Source organism: Danio aesculapii, chromosome 9, assembly GCF_903798145.1.
Source record: "Danio aesculapii chromosome 9, fDanAes4.1, whole genome shotgun sequence".
NCBI lineage: Eukaryota > Metazoa > Chordata > Actinopteri > Cypriniformes > Danionidae > Danio > Danio aesculapii.
In genome coordinates this window covers 7,809,413-7,823,238 of record NC_079443.1, presented here as the reverse complement: position 1 = coordinate 7,823,238, position 13,826 = coordinate 7,809,413, and the positions used below count along the sequence as shown (strand labels likewise).

General features: G+C 34.1%; 1 protein-coding gene across 1 annotated transcript in view; it reads left to right on the top strand.

Annotated features, from left to right (window-relative positions):
• Positions 1–13,515, top strand: part of tspearb (thrombospondin-type laminin G domain and EAR repeats b) — a 37,013-nt gene extending 23,498 nt beyond the window's left edge. The window contains exons 8-12 of the mRNA XM_056465178.1: positions 6,101–6,290; positions 7,997–8,229; positions 10,294–10,472; positions 10,550–10,651; positions 12,928–13,515. Of these exons, the coding sequence (XP_056321153.1) occupies positions 6,101–6,290; positions 7,997–8,229; positions 10,294–10,472; positions 10,550–10,651; positions 12,928–13,081 (858 nt within the window). The 3' untranslated portion in view covers positions 13,082–13,515. The remainder of the gene's footprint in view (positions 1–6,100; positions 6,291–7,996; positions 8,230–10,293; positions 10,473–10,549; positions 10,652–12,927) is intronic.
• The last annotated feature ends 311 nt before the right edge of the window (positions 13,516–13,826 follow it).

The following is a 13,826-nucleotide window of genomic DNA, read 5'->3' as shown; positions in this document are numbered from 1 at the left end:
ATCTTCAAGTATATCTCCACTGTTCCCCTTGTGAGTCTCCTTCTTCTGCTCCACTCCAACCTGCAAAAAACAAAGACAGCACCAACAGAGCTCTACATGCTCTGTTTCAGATAAATGTCCACCGATGCTCTTGTGAGTCTCCCTCTTCTGCCTGCTCTCTTTCCGTTGTTACCTGAAAAAAAAAAAAAACCTGACACAGACAAGGCCTATCTAACTATCTATACAAACCACCGCCTGCTTTGTCTTGGAAGGATTTTTTAAAAATTCCTGACCTTCAATTTCCAGTCATCGCTGAGGTGTGTGATTCCCTTTTTCTCCATGTGGTCCATTCTGATCTGTAAAATACAATATTAACGTATCAAGTTATTAATTCATCTTAGTACAATTCTTTGAAAGTTTCATCTACCAATGTCTGTAGTCTGGTTCTGTTCTAACACCAGCAAATAATATTTCACAGCTATAAATAAATACTCTACAAGATGACAATCTATAAACTTAGATAAGATAAAGGTGTTACAGTAAATGGTAAAACTGTCAATAGAATAAATAACAATATAAAGCTACAAATGTTGAACAGGCCGACAGCAAAACTTACAAATAAATAATACAACAGCCAGACAATCTATCCGCTAATAGACGTAGAGTAATATGCAATATGTGTTAAAGCTGACAGCATAAATACATCATAACAGGTCAATTTATCTGACAAATGATAAACAAGATAGCATTATACAAATGAAGCATACAAACAAACAAATATTGTTGTATCTATTGGTCTACCAACCTAACAACATAACAAATTGCATTCTACAATAAATAGGCTACTAAAGAAGATAACAATACACAAACTAGAATAAATAATATATATTCAAAATCCTAAAATTTTCAAGTCCACCATGAAGCAATCTCCAACTCCAAACAGCATTCAGTGAAGTTACAATCTACAGTCAAACGGAATAAATATGTGGATAAACTCATACAATAATGTGAAACGGCATGACCGTGAGAAATACTGAAATCTTTAGTCTGCTTCAGCAAAAACACGTTAAAACATCCTTATATAACAACAAGAAATGATACTTTTATAGGAATCTTTACTTACCGCTAATGTCAGCGACGGTCAGACACCTAATGCAGTTTGTCTTCGTCCTCGGACGTTTTTCGAACACATTCTTATTAGAATGCCACGGCCTATGGTAACCACAGCAACGCCACCGCGTCGGCGCTCAATTGATTGTTGCTAGATAGATCAGATACGGCTGCCGACGGAAGTTAACGACAATTATTCATATTATTTATAAAATTTGACATTTATTGTATTTTATTAACGCCTACCCCCACCCTGACCATAAACCCAACCGCCACTGTACTGTAAAATGATTAAATAATTGTTACACAGTGTTACAAAAATGATGCTATTTTGATGTGCGTATCCGCAGCTGTATCCTATTCAGACTTTACCCGCCATATTCAATCGTCTTAAAGGTCCAGTGCGCGATTTCCGTGAAGCGCTGTAGAATATAATAATAATAATAAATAATAATAATAATAATAACAACAACAACAATAATAATAATAATTCTGTAAAGGATTTGAGTCCCTGTCACGCTATCTTTTGAGTACATAAATAAAAGCATCTTCTCAATGTAACTAACTTGCATGCATTTATACAGGCATATAGTAAATTAACGTTACTCTGTGTACTCTCTAATAAATAAAATATAGTTCAGTTTAAGCATCACTGATTCACACTGAAAGGTTTTATCATATTGTTATATCTTTAATTATAGGCTATTGCTGTTGTTTTATCAAATTTGTTGTACAAAATATATATTTTGGCACTTAAGTATTCAGCAATGTGTGATTCTGCACATTCATTTTATTATTAGATTTATTTGTTGTTATTTTGATGTTCATTTGCCATTTGCTTTTTCTGTAAAGACAGCCTTTTAGAGTCATTTAAAAGGGATTTATAATGCATAAATAATCCTCATTTTATAAACAATGCTTAAATAATCCTCACTCAAAACAGTAGGATTAAAAGCACACTATAAATTCGCTCCTGAAAAATAAGGTTTATTAATCGTTTGCTTACACATGAAGTAATTTTTACATCGTAATTTATTATGATTTATTATCATGCTCCATGCCAGTCTGCCAAAGTGAAAGATACCAAGTCTTTAATTATCTCAATACATTTCTTTGGAAACTAACTCCATTGTGCAGTCTGTTCCAGCACAGAGAATAACGTGCCCACATGCCCCAGTAAGTGGGTTCTAGTGACCCATTGTTACTTTTATTGATTCATTCATTCATTCATTCATTCATTCATTCATTCATTCATTCATTCATTTACTTTTCGGCTTAGTCCCTATATTAGTCTGGGGCCGCCACATCAGCATATGTTTTACGCAGCGGATGCCCTTCCAGCTGCTACCCATCACTAGGAAACATCAATACACACTCATTCACACTCATACACTACGGACAATTTAGTCTACCCAATTCACCTATACCACATGTTTTGGACTGTGGGGAAAACCAGAGCACCTGGAGGAAACCCAAGCGAACACGGGAAGACCATGCAAACTCTACACAGAAACGCCACCTGACCCAGCCGAGACTCGAACCAGCGACCTTCTTGCTGTGATGCGACAGTGCTACCCACCGCACCCCCGTGACGCCAGTGTTACTTTTAATTTATGTTTATATACTTTTAGACAGGTATGTTTTAAAACTATTTTAGTCATGCAAAGCTGATGTAGATTGTGTTCTTTTTTATGAATGGGCAAGGAGGTGTTTTTCAGCCACTGAAGATTGAATGTCCATGGGGTACCTTTAACAGCATTGATTATAGTCAGTTAAATAGAACTCGTCATTCGTTTAGTTGTTCCAGAGTAAAAGGAGATGAAAACAAGTGATAAACATGAGGATCAGCGAGCACAATTAAGAATGAAAAGTAAGTCACTCGTTGTCTTGGTAATATTAATGTAAAAAGTTGACAGGGTATTTCTGTTTTTAGCACTCCTTTTTTCCTGATCTAATTTTGATTTAGTCAAATAACGAAACATAAGTAAATAGTGCTCTTCTCCCTAACCATTTTCACTGAGGTGAAGTTTGATTTATATCCACTCGTTCATTTTTGAACAGTGACAGCTTGTGACACACTCCCACTCTAACGCTACTTTCAATATTGGGTCTGAAATAGCGTGTAGGAATGACTTCAAAACAACATTAGCACTGTTTCATTGACTGTCAACAATGTTGTATTTTATAGTCACTGGCTGATTATATGATTTCACTATATAAAGTTTGCAAATAATTCTGAAATTATGTTATTGAGGCGAAAGTCTGAATGTGCGAATATAAAACCAACTTTACCCTAATGCCAGTTTCAGGGAAATATAATTCCTGCATCCGCTGGCCAGTCAACAACTAGGCTGGACAAAGTGCATGTCTCCATAGAGTTTTCTAACTGGTGAATGACATGATCTAGTGTTATATAAGGTTGTCTATGATCATCTATTTGGTGCATGTTCATGGCTTTGGATGGCAGAGGAGGATGTGCATGTTCAAAGCTATTATGCTATGTGTTAGCATTTTGGCAGATAACCTGCACCTTTATGAAGCTATTCAATTAAATCTGTACCTAGTTTATCTACAATGTACATTCTTTGTAAGGTGGAAGATTAGATATTTGCACTAACAGGTGGTCTAATAAGTGACCTATCAGCATTCTTATAGCCATGCTGAGCCAATCAAATTTGAGGAGCAGAACAAACTGATGAATAATGTGATACTGATGGATCTGCCAAGTGGAACAGCTGCTAGAAGAGCGTCTGTTTGCTTGGTGTAAAGCTCATCCCCAGCTGTTACTAACACATCACACTGCTTTCTGATGTGGTTTTGGGGGTGGAGATCTGGCTCTCAAGTTTTAATGTTGTAAATCACATGTGCATAATAACAGAAATTAATTTTGTCTGATGCTGTATCCAACATTTACAGCAGACACCTCCTGCTTCCCTTCACTAAACTTACTGCATAATTACAGTCAAAGCCGAATGGGACTTTGTTAATACCTGCAGTGCAATTATCCATATGTTTTTCTTCTTGGAAGTCTAAGAGAAAATTATGATTCACGTTACATTTATAGTGAAATAAGAGGGGGGAAGCCTTTGTAATTGCATCGGTGACCAGTTATTAAAAGATAAATCAATGCACCATTAAATTGAACTTCTGAGGTAGAGGCAATTCATTAAAATATTCCTCTTTTCCTCTGGCTTTGAAAGTCAGCTTGGATAATTAAACCCTGCAAAGATGCAGAAAACACCTAAAATTATGATGTGCAAACCTCATTACAGTTTAACTTTGTTGTCCGAGTTTTTTACATCTCAAATAACGTTGCAATTCCATCAGATGCACGTCAGATAATTTTATATAAAGAGTAAATATATATATATATATATATATATATATATATATATATATATATATATATATATATATATATATATATATATATATAATTTGATTTATTTATTTATTTTTTATATGCATCAATATATGTGTGCTTACATTTGAGTATGTATATATAGTTGTAGTCAGAATTATTAGCCCTCCAGCTGGGAAGTTTTACTAGTTAGTAAATTAGTTTTACTAACTAATTTCTAATAAGTAATTTTTTTACTTTCTAATATCTAATAGTGAATTTCTTTTGTCTTTGCCATGATGACGGTGCCTAAATGTGTTCTGCTCATTTAGCAGAATACTAGTATTCAGGTTCAAGTGCAACTTAAAGACTTAACTAGGTTATTATGTTAATAGGTGAAGTTAGGATAATTAGGGAAGTTATTGCATAACAGTGGTTTGTTCTGAAGACAATAGAAAAAAGTATTTCTTAAAGTGGCTAATAATATTGACCTTAAAATTGTTTTTAAAATTTTTTTAATGCTTTTCTTCCAGCCAAACAAAAAGAAATTATACTTTCCCCAAAGAAAACAAATATAAGGAAACATTAAACATCACTTGGGAAATATTTTAAAAAGAATAAAACATTCAGATAAGGGCTAATAATTTTCAACTATATACATCAATTAAAAGCACACATACATCTACTGTAAATTTATTAGGTACACCTTACTAGTGCCCGGTTGGACCCCTTTTGCCTTCAGAACGGCCTTAATCCTTTGTGGCATAGATTCAACAAGTTACTGGAAATATTCCTCAGAGATTTTGGTCCATGTTGACATATATGGACATATATATTGCTGCAGATTTGTTGGCTGCACATCCATGATGCGCATCTTCTGTTTCACCACATCCCAAAGTTGCTCTATTGAATTGAGATCTGGTGACTGTGGAGGCCATTTGAGTACAGTGAACTCATTGTTATATTCAAGAAACCAGTCTGAGATGATTCGCGCTTTATGACAAAGTGCGGTATTCTGCTGCAAGTAGCCATCAGAAGATGGGTACACTGTGGTCATAAAGGGATGGACATGGTCAGCAACAATATTCAGGTAGGCTGTGGCGTTGACACGATGCTCAGTTGGTACTAATGGGCCCAAAGTGTGCCAAGAAAATATCCTCCACAGCATTACACCATCACCACCAGCCTGAACCGTTGATACAAGGCAGGATGCATCCATGCTTTCATGTCGTTGATGCTAAATTCTGACCCTACCATCCAAATGTCACAGCAGAACAGAATAGAATACAATAGAATCTTCTATTGTTCAATTTTGGTGAGTCTGTGCCAATTGTAGTCTCAGCTTCCTGTTCTTAGCTGACAGGAGTGGCACCCGGTGTGGTCTTCATGCTGCTGTTGCCCATCTGCCTCAAGGTTCGACGTATTGTGTGTTCAGACATGCTCTTCTGCAGACCTCTGTTGTAATGAGTGGTCATTTGAGTTACTGCTACCTTTCCTTCAGCTTAAACCAGTCTGGCCATTCTCCTGGCCAAATGCTTTTATAAAAAAAATGTTAAGCCTGTCCTTGTCATCATTAGAGAAAGCCACATTCTTCATACACACAAAATTTCGCATCTATTTAATTCTGTTACAGAACCGTTTAATTCACATGCTTCCTTTCTATTGTAACAGAAGTTCCTGGTTGTGGCCAACTGCAAGAGTAAAGAAGCAGGAGAGCCTGAGCAGTCTGTGATTTATAAATGGAGCTCAAAGAAGCTGAAATTTATTCCCTACCAGACTCTGAACACACACAGCGCTCGCGACTGGGAGGCTTTTAACATTCAAGACGAAACTTTCCTGGCTGTGGCCAATCACAGGCAAGGTAATGTTCATCAGAGCCACTCACTACACATCTGTCATCTCATACCACTGTTTTTGTCCTTTTAAATTGTGCAACTCCACAGGTTTTATCAGCTGAACAATAACAGGAGGAAGTCCATTTATACGATTTCTGAAAGAAGATTAAGCTTAAATTCCATACAAATCTCATACAAATCTGCAGCCTTTGAGGCACACAATCTGAACCATCAAGGAAATCTTTTTAGGGCTAAAAGGTCTGCTTGTTTATGTGGTTGACTTTGATTTTTCACTTGATGTCTGTTCGCTTAAGAGAGCGCACCGTGCTTATCCGTTCGTGTGAAGTTCTTACGTGAGCCTCTGGCATTGATCAAAGCGGAAACGCAAGCATAAAAGACACCTTTCATTGCCCTTCATAACCATACATGCCCCGTCTATACACCTGCATCTGCTGGAGCACATCCAAACTGAGCCATGGCAGATTATTTCTGGGCAAAAATGGCCTGAAGAATTGGTTTACACTTTATTTTGATAACCACACACAGAGACGCAATGTTTTGCAGGAAATTGATTTAAAGCTGAAAATGTTAAGTTACATTAGTAATACTTGATTAAAATGATGGGAAAATACTGCAATTAGGAAGTCTAAAATGTGCTTTATTAAATGTAAATGTTTGTATGGAAAAGCTGTGGAAAAACATCCTGAAAAACATTTGAGAAAGTGCAAATTTGGCATTATATTTTATTTTAATCAAATTTCTGTAATAATTATGTGTTATTTTAAATAGTGATTTTAATTTATTTGTTATCATATTTGTTTTTTCCATTAGAGGCCGTCATGTGAATGTGTTCTGCTGTTTCTTAAAATGCTAATTATAATGAAATAGAAGAAAAATAGAATTTCCTGTTTACTTCATACTTATTGTTTTATTATAAAACATTTCTGTAATATTTTCTTTATTTTCTTTTGCTTATTTTTTATTAATCCATCAAGATAGAATTTTGACCTAGAGCATAATTGCAAAGCAAGTTGACTGTTAGGTTGGGGTTAGTGTAAGTTGACATGAACTTGCAAAGTTTCTTAGTGAAATGTCTGTTGAAGGAGCAGTACACAAATACTCAAATGGTCCATCAAAATAAGTGTTACCCATAATTTTGTAGCACTGGTTGTCAGTATTGTTAAATTTGTATCAAAAAGTATTTTCATATTAAATTAAATTTTAAAAATTACAATAAAAAATTAACAACTTTCTAAAAAATAAAGGTAACACTTTTAAAAATGGTCTATTAGTTAACTTTATTTACTAACATAAACAGTTAGTGATACATTTATTTTATCTTTGTAAATATTAGTTAGCATTATTTAAGCTAAACAACATTAGTTCATGTTGGTCGATGTTTACTCATGTTGCATTAGCTAATGTTAACAAGCACAACTTTTGGATTATAATAATTTATTAACTATGATTAAAACATGCTTTACAAGATTATCCTATACTAATTAATGTTAGTAAATACATTAACTAGTGGATCATTATTCTAAAGTGTTACCAAGAAAAAACATTGGTTAGCAATGACCTAATTTAGTGCATCGTATAGCAGATATTACTTGACAGCATACTAATACTCAGAATACTGTCAGTTGTCATGTATTTGCAATGTTACTAGTCAGCAAAATGTCTAAAAGTGACCATCAAATATGTAATTAATGTTTGTTCAATTTTTCCACAGGGGAGAGAAACCACAATATTGATAGTGTAATCTACAAGTGGAACCAGGTTACCCAGTTTTTTGAAGTCAATCAGACAATCCCGACAGCTGGCGCTTATGACTGGGAGTTTTTCGCTGTCGGCCCTTATTACTTCCTTGTGGTGGCAAACACTTTCAATGGAAGATCTACAGTCATTGATTCTACAATCTATATCTGGCTGGGAGGGATGTTTCAACCTTATCAGTCCATTACAGTGAGTCAATTTATGTTTTATCGTGATCATAATCCCAATGAAAGGCACATAACACAGACTGAGGGGCATTTTCCCTGTTCTGCATATGGACATACATGTACTTGTTCAAAACTTGCAACTGATATGTCTTTTATACCCACAATAAAACCAATAATAATGTGAACATTTAAATGTAATATATTTTAAATTGTAGTGTATTCCTGTAAAAACAAAGCTACATTGGAAATGCTTCCAGGAAAAGCACTTTAAGAGGAAGACGCATGCTAAAATGTAATCCAGAGCAACAATAGTTTATACTGTATAAGAAAAATCTTGTTAGACATATTTTTAGATTTGATGACAAATAAAAAGACTAAGGTCGGTGCCAGTGGTGTAGTGGAAAGTGTGTCGACACATGCACTTTAATACTCATGATGACCTGAGTTCGATTCCTGCCTCGATGTCCTATGCTGATCCTTCCCCTCTCTCTGCTCCCCAAACGTACCTGTCAATACTTTATACTGTCCTATCCACTAGGTAAAGTAAAAACCCTGAAAAAATAAAAAGACTAAGACTAATCTGCCACTAAAGCTCTAGGTATTTAGAAAAACATTTTAAGAACTAAAGGTCAAAATAAAAGTATTGTTTCATTTCTTCATAGGCCTGTCACAATATCTCATTTTTGATGTACGATAGACTGCACCCAAATATATTGTGAAAAATTTTAAGACCATTTTATGCCACTGGTTATATAATGCCAGAATGACAATATAATAACACCACAATGCAAGTACCCTCTTTCAGTATAGAACACAGTTTATTAATGAAATATTTAATATAGTCATTTTAATCATTTATATATTTATGCATTGGAATCAGAAAGTGAAAATGTTTATCTGGAACAAATAAATAAAAATAATACATGTTAACAAAAACATTCAAGGTGAGATCATTCAAAAATCTAGAAAAATAATTCTGATTTTAGAATGTTAAAGTGTTGCGTAGTAGAACAGGTGCCTGAACAGGCTATATCTGCTACCAGATTTATTTTCAGTTGTTAGGCACACACATGAAACTATACTATGGTCATTTATAGTACTAAAGCATTTTTTAACTGTACTGACACCTTCGATAGAGATTGGATGAGATGACAGAGGCTGTGCAATCAGTTAAATTGCTGCTGAGATTGGTTTGTATGTATGGAATATGCTGTTGTATGTTGTTGGATTTTGCACTGTCTGTATTTTGCACTATAGTTGTATTTGCACTGTCTGGAGCCAGCACCTAAGCTTTTCACTCATCACAGCACACGTGCTGCTGATGATGTGACAATAAAAGTGATTTGATTTGATTTGGGCAAAATTTATTGCAACATCAAAAATGATCTAGGTCAAGTCCAATAGCTGCGATAAGTTCAGATGCAAAAAAAAGTGCTGTCTGAAATTTCCATTAAAAATGAGCATTATTCTCATCCTCATTTGTTTATGTTGAGTTATTTGACTTTGAAGACATAAAAATAACTTATTCTTTGCCATAAAAGAGAAATTACTGAACCTACACACAGGAGCCTGATTTAAATGCTCATTTTAGAAGAAAATTTGAGGCGAAATTTAGACGACATTGGGTTTTTGCATCTGAACTCTTTGTACATTGATTATTGTGACAGGACTATTTCTACATTAATATATTTATTACACTGGATGATGATGCAGATATCAAATTGTGGCAATGAAGAGATTGTGTCAGAATCCAACAACATTTGGAAATTTGTTTCAATATCAAACCATAATTTATTTGTTTTTTAAGTAAGACTTTTATTCAGCAAAGATGTATTAAATCAATTAGTAATATAATTGATTTAATACAATTGATTTGTATCTTACATAAATGCATTTTTTGAAGTTTCTGTTCATTTAAAGAAAAATTATTCAAACCACATTCACACAAAACACAAACACTTTCAAAACATATTTAGCACTGCAAATAGGACTTTAAAAAAAATCTACTTCAAACTTTTGAGTGATGGTGTAAGTGTGATTCTGTAACATGGCTGCATAACATAACATCCCATTCATGACCCTCCAGACATTCGGGGCCATCGACTGGGAGATGTTCCAGATTGAAAACAGGGTTTTTCTGGCGGTGGCCAACAGCCAGATGCTGACAGAAGAGGGCAAGATCCTGTACTCCATCAACTCCACCATCTATGAGCTCAGCATGACATCACAAACCTTCGTCAGATTTCAGGATATTGAAACAAACAGGTCAACTAACCGTCTTTAGACATTGTCAATTTGTCATGTTTGTACTTAAGTGACACTTTGTTGTCTGGGTCTTTCAGTGCTTTAGATTGGGAGTATTTTACTGTGGGAGATGACAAATTCCTGGTGGTCGCCAACTCGTATGATGGAAACTCCTACTCTCTTAATAGTGTTATATACAGGTATGGGTCTCACATTTTAAACCAGAAGGAGTAGAAAGGAAAAATAAAGCTCTGTCTTCATTTATTTTTGGAACACAAAAGAAGACTGCATTAAGGCCCTGATACACTCACCCCTTTCTTTGTTGTTCTTCTTTTAGGAGTAAAAAAAGATGTTTGAAATACTGAAACTGGTTATACACTGTAAAAATATGATCAAACAGCTACAACTTTATATAGTAATTCTTCAGATTTTTACAGTTTTTATCTTCAAAATATTACATAATTGTTATATCTTAGTTGTTCTAAATGTAACTCCAACTTAAAATAGAAAATATAATATTGGCTATATTGTGTTTGTTATATTTGTAAAATAACCCTTTATTTGACATTTCTGAAATATATTTGTGCAGATGTAATTTATGATTTCTTCTAAACTAAGACCAAGCAGGAATGACAACATGCATACTTCGGTTGGCATTTTTACAGTGTACACTTAGCAAACATCTAGATGCCGTCCACACTGCAGATCGGTGTTTAGAAGCTTCAACTAAAAAAATAGAAGCTACTAAACTAAAATTATTTTTATGTGGACATCTGACTTCAAAGGACTTGAACAGAGGAAATAAAGCAAATTACAATGTTAAAAAGGCAGAGCCTCAAACCTAGACCAACATATTACATCATCACCATGGACCAATGGTAGTTTAGCAGGCACTTTGCATTGTCTTTTTAACTCCTGAAAGGAACTTTTCACATGTGTCAGACCAGTTTGTTATTCAATTTGGGGGTATATCAGGGCATTTAAGATGCCAGGAATGTCGTTTAGATGTCTTAAAAGATATTAAAATGATCTATATATTTTAAAAGACTTTATAGATTGTTAACTGCCACTTGCCCACCATAAGGCCAATTTGCCATTTACAGTTGAAGTCAGAATTATTAGCCCCCTTGAATTATTAACCCCACCCCCCTTCATTTTCCCCAATTTCTGTTTAACAGAGAGATCGTTTTTTCAACACATTTTTATACACAATAATTTTAATAATTCATTTCTAATCACTGATTATTTTATCTTTGCCATGATGACAGTAATTAATATTTGACTAGATATTTTTCAAGGCACTTCTATACAGCTTAAAGTGACAATTTCAAGGTTTAACTAGGTTGATTAGGCTTACTAGCTAGGTTAGGGTAATTAGGCAAGTTATTGTATAACAATAGTTTGTTCTGTAGACTATCAAAAAAAAATTGCTTAAAGAAGCTAATAATTTTGACCTTAAAATGGTGTATAAAAAAATGAAAACTGCTTTTATTCTAGCCGAAATAAAACAAATAAGACTTTTTCCAGAAGAAAAAATATTATCAGACACACTCTGAAAATGTCCTTGCTCTGTTAAACATAATTTGGGAAATATTTAAAAAAGAAAAAAAACAATGTAAAGGGGGGCTAATAATTCTGACTTCAACTGTACATGGTTAAAACATTAATATCCTATGCTTAAAGCCAAATATAAGAATTTTATTATGTTTACTCACTTGTTGTTTCAATCCCCTGAGACATTCGTTCATTTTCAGAACAAAAATTATGTTATTTTGGATGAAATCTGAGAGCTCTTCCTCTTTCTCCATATACAGCAATGGTTTGGAGATGTTCAGAAAACTCCAGTAAGTTAATCAAAAACCTTCCATGTGACTTCAGTGGTTCGTCTTTAATCAAACAGCGGCCCAAAAACAAATTTTTGTGCCCTAAAACTGTAAAAAATGATAATGAATGAAGTTCTCAGGGGATTGTATCGACATGAGAGTGAGTTACTGATTATTGGGTTAGGCTTAGCTTAAATAACCCTTTAACCTGATCTAATATTGACAAACTATATATCATTTGAAATGTAGAAATCATAAAACAATGAGTTTCATATATCACAGTTCCATATTTGCTGTCTGTTTTTCGAGAAAACTGAAACTGTAAGAGAAAGTAATGGATTTGTGAAAGGAATACTGTAATAGCACACTGAAAAAATCTCTTGTGAGCGTAATTTTTGTCAAGATTTGGAAAATAAGTCCCATTTGACATTTAGCTTTGAATTTATAGCAATTTTTAATTTCAAATCATTTTATGAATTAATATTATGAATATTTTCAATGAAAAATTTAAAATGCTAAGTAAATATGAACTTCTTTCACTTGATATCTCAACATGCAAGACAAACAACGCTTTGGCTATCTGTAAATTTGTGATTAAAGAATGCAATGCAGATCTTGAAAAATGATGCAACAAATGTGTATTTTTGTTTCAGATGGCAGGGTTACGAGGGCTTTGTCCCTGTCAACAGACTGAGCACCAATGGCTGCAGAGACTGGGAATTTTTCAACACAACCGATGGCTACTACCTCATTTATTCCAGTGCCAGAGCTGCTCTCTCTAAGGTCCTTAAATTAAGGACCATCTAGTGGCACTGGACATTTAAACAAAGACTAGCAGTACTCAAAGCATGAACTGTAAATCCGATATTCTTCAATATAGCTGTTATCCAAAACTGAAATAATATCCATTCATCACATGCACTTAATCACATTCCTTGTAACAAGCTGAAGAATCAGTCTCACTACTAACATTTAAAACAGCCGGGACCTCCTGAACAACAACAGCACAATCGCAAAGAGACCATAGGAAAATACAAAAAAACTCACTTCAGAAGATTTTGTACCTGCACTTATTTGCACACAGTTCACCAGTACGCTTTGTGTATTAAAATGTCATTATGTCCTGTGATTATCTGCACATGAAGGCAGCTAACTAGTCTACAGTTTATGAAATGAGTGGAAAAAATAGATTTATCATCCAGCAAAACACTGTATTAACTGTACTGTACTGTTTGTAAGCTACTGACTTTTACATTTATGTTATCAGAAGGTCTTAAAATAAATTGAAGTATGTATAATTCTATAGATTCAGTTATAAGTGAATAATATTAATGGTAATAAAAATGACAAAGGATTTTAATAATATACTGACTATTCTTTTAAATATTACCTCTGTAACTTATTTTAGAAGTTAGTTGTGTTTATGGTTTCTTTAAGAACAGTGTTTTGGTTCATTTTTCTGCTTTGTCTTGATTCTGTCACAATTGTGAGCTTGCTGTGGCATTTAAGCTACTACATTTGCTTTATTAGCAAGTTATTCGACAGCACAGCA